We start from the raw sequence: 4049 nt of genomic DNA, 5'->3' as shown, positions 1-4049 counted from the left end.
TTGAATGTGAAACTGTATGTTGTCTTGCACGTTTATGTCTTATTCTTGGCCAGGTCGCCGTTGCAAATGAGAATCTGTTCTCAATGGCCTACCTGGTTAAATAAAGGTTAAATGAAAACAATTAAAAAGTAGTGGAAAGGACACTGATTTTGCAACCACCATCATATAACTCATGTTTTAGAGTTGACGGCAGAGGAAATGTAACTGAGAGAAGTGAAAATACAGAGCTACAGGGAGACGGAGAGACTCAGGGAGGAGCTGAGCTGTTACTGAACTATAGAAGAGAGAGGAACTTCTATATTCAACAGAGATTAATACACAAACCATCAACATTACCTTTATTCAACATGCTGTCACTGCAGCATTGTGTGTTTTCTCTGATGTTTCTTTCCATCCTCACAGGTATGTTAGATTATGAAGCATGAAAACATTGAATCCTAATAACATCTGATTGTGAATCATGTATTAAGTCTTTTGCAACATGAAATAACAGAGTGATCTCCTCCTTAAGGTGTCAGCTGTGAAGAACTCACTCCAGTAGAGAAAGAAGAGAACAGTTTAGAAGGCAGCTCTGTTACTCTGTCCTACAGATACTTGGAATTGTCATCTAGTGATTATTTCTTCTGGTACCGACAATATCCAGGAAAACCACCAGAGTTCATCATCTCCCACTCTGCTTCAGGACAATTGTTTTTTGGAGGAGAAGTAAATGATGTAATCCCTGGACTGAAGTTTGAAGTGGAGGGCAAACAAATCCACATGAACATCTCCTCAGCTAAGGTGTCTGACTCTGCTGTGTACTACTGTGCTGTCAAGCCCACAGTGACAGGAAACACCAAAACTCTGTACAAAAACCTTTGGAGCAAAGACAACACAATACTCCACAACGTCCACCAGAGGGAGTCATACACTGTTAAACTTCAGGTAAATTACAAAGTGTTGAGAGATCTTCAACAGATGATAAAGAGGAAGGACCAATGATGTGAAGGCCCAGATCCATCAGAGTATCAATGCTCTTCCTCTCTCTCCTCCCCTCTCACTGCAGACATGAAACACTGGCTGACTAACATCCTGATTCTGACTCTCTGGCTAGGTAACTATTTAAACATACTGATTGTTCTCCTTTAATCAATCGTCTTATTGATTCATCTCTTTCTCTGCATGTTCTCTTCTTCCCCAGAGTGTAAAGGAGAAGACAGAGTGATCCAGTCTACAGGAGATGTCATTACTACTGAAGGAGAGACAGTTACTCTTGACTGTACATTTGAGACCAGTAACACATATCCCACTTTGTTCTGGTACAAACAAGAAGTCAATGATTTCCAAAAGTACATGCTGAAGCGTAACTCAAACACAAAAGATAATGCTCCAGATTTCCAGAAAGACAGATTTGATGCTACAATCAACAAGACATCAGTTCCTCTGAAGATCCAGAAGCTTCAGCTGTCTGACTCTGCTGTGTACTACTGTGCTCTGCAGCCCACAGTGACAGGAAACACCAAAACTCTGTACAAAAACCTTTGGAGCAAAGACAACACAATACTCCACAACATCCACCAGAGGGAGTCATACACTGATAAACGTCAATATGATGTAGTCTAGAATCACGTTACCTTAGAAGTGTAATTGAGAGAAGTGAAAATACAGAGCTATGAGGAGACGGAGAGACTCAGGGAGGAGCTGAGCTATTACTGAACTATAGAAGAGAGAGGAACTTCTATATTCAACAGAGTTCAATACACAAACCATCAACATTATCTTTATTCAACATGCTGTCACTGCAGCATTGTGTGATTTCTCTGTTGTTTCTTTCCACTCTAACAGGTAAGTTAGATTATGCAGCATGAACATTTTTATTCTAATAACATTTGATTGTGAATGTTTTTTTTAAAGTCTTATACCACAAGAAATAACAGAGTTATCTCTTCCTTTAGGTATTAGCTGTGATGAACTCACTCCATTCGAAAAAGAAGAGAACAGTTTAGGAAGCAGCTCTGTTACTCTGTCCTACAGATACTTGGAAATGTCATCTAGCAGTAATTACTGCTGCTGGAAGAGTGGCAGTGGGTTTTGTAGATAAGTGGAGCTGGGTGTCGTCAGCATAGCAGTGAAATTGAACACCATATTGCCAGATTATAGTGCCAAGTGGGAGGAGGTAGAAAATGAACAACAGAGGGCCCAACACAGACCCCTGACATACTATACTATGACTTTTTCATTATTTTTTTCAACATACTATACTATGAATTTTTACAATTTTTCATGACATACTTTACTATGATTTTAATGATTTTAGAAGGCAGCTCTGTTACTCTGTCCTACATATACTACAAACAAGAAACTGGTGGAGGCCAATTCTTCTGGTATCGACAATATTAACGAAAACCACCAGAGTTTTTCATCTTTCACTCTGCAACGCAAAATGAAACAAACTCTGGACTGTCTGTTTCAGATGAAACCAAAATGGTTCTCCAGATCTCCTCTGCTGCAGTGACAGACTCTGCTCTGTACTACTGTGCTGTGAGGCCCACAGTGACAGCAAACCCACAGTCTCTGTACAAAAACACAAGCTGACACACTGACAAGCTGCTGGAAGACTTTTTTCCTACACCTTTGTACTGAACTTTGTACCTCCACTAGAGGGCGACATTATCAAGTAGGAGGTGCACTACTTCTGCACTGTGTTCAACCATTCAGTCAATAATAAGTGCTGCTGTGAAGAGAACAATTCTCAGACTCAATGTTGAACATCAGCTAGTTTCTCCTGTAGATTTAAACATTGTTGTAGACATGGAACATTGGTTGTGGATTATTCTTGCTGCTCTTTTCTTTGGTAAGTTACAAAGAACAACATGGTTTTTCTTTCAACACTTTTCACAAGTAACTGGCAAAAAAGCAAAACTGATAATTTTTTTGGCTTCTAATACCTTCTTAACAACTCTTTATTTGGTATAATCTGACATCAGACAGCAGACAGTCAAAATCTGTGTCTGAATCTCTGGCAAGGTGACACTTTAAAACTACTGTTCTCCTTTAATCAATCATTTTATTCATTCATCTCCTCTTCTGCATGTTTTCTTCGGCAGAGTGTAAAGGAGAAGACAGAGTGATCCAGCCAACAGGAGATGTCATTACTAATGAAGGAGAGACAATTACTCTTGGCTGTACATTTGAGACAACTAGAGCAAGTCCCTATTTGTTCTGGTACAAACAAGAAGTCAATGATTTCCCAAAGTACATGCTGAAGCGTTTCTCAAAAACAGAAGAAAATGCTCCAGAGTTCCAGAAAGACAGATTTGATGCTAAAATCAACAAGACATCAGTTCCTCTGAAGATCCAGAAGCTTCAGCTGTCTGACTCTGCTGTGTACTACTGTGCTCTGAGGCCCACAGTGACAGGAAACACCAAAACTCTGTACAAAAACCTTTGGAGCAAAGACAACACAATACTCCAAAACGTCCACTAGATGCAGTCACACACTGTTAGACTTCAGGTAAATTACGAAGTGTTGAGAGATCTTCAACAGATGATAAAGAGGAAGGACCAATGATGTGAAGGCCCAGATCCATCAGAGTATCAATGCTCTTCCTCTCTCTCCTCCCCTCTCACTGCAGACATGAAACACTGGCTGACTAACATCCTGATTCTGACTCTCTGGCTAGGTAACTATTTCAAATACTGATTGTTCTCCTTTAATCAATCATCTTCATTGATTCATCACTTCCTCTGCATGTTCTCTTCTTCCCCAGGGTGTAAAGGAGAAGACAGAGTGATCCAGCCAACAGGAGATGTAATTGCTACTGAAGGAGAGACAGTTACTCTTGACTGTACATTTGAGACAAGTTATTCGGCAACTTTATTCTGGTACAAACAAGAAGTAAATGATTACCCAATGTACATGTTGAAAAGTTTTTCGAACACAGCAGAAAATTCTCCAGAGTTCCAGAAAGACAGATTTGATGCTAAAATCAACAAGACATCAGTTCCTCTGAAGATCCAGAAGCTTCAGCTGTCTGACTCTGCTCTGTACTACTGTGCTGTGAGGCCCA

General features: G+C 40.0%; 1 gene segment (V, D, J or C); it reads left to right on the top strand.

Annotated features, from left to right (window-relative positions):
• Nucleotides 1–325: 325 nt before the first annotated feature.
• On the top strand, nt 326–1828 carry LOC118495861. The segment is given in 3 exon segments: nt 326–402; nt 512–815; nt 1825–1828. Coding segments are annotated over 3 exon segments (363 nt in total).
• The last annotated feature ends 2221 nt before the right edge of the window (nt 1829–4049 follow it).

The sequence above is a fragment of the Sander lucioperca genome, chromosome 9 (assembly GCF_008315115.2).
Source record: "Sander lucioperca isolate FBNREF2018 chromosome 9, SLUC_FBN_1.2, whole genome shotgun sequence".
NCBI lineage: Eukaryota > Metazoa > Chordata > Actinopteri > Perciformes > Percidae > Sander > Sander lucioperca.
Note: the sequence above shows the minus strand (reverse complement) of the source record. Positions and strands in the feature narration are given on the sequence as shown.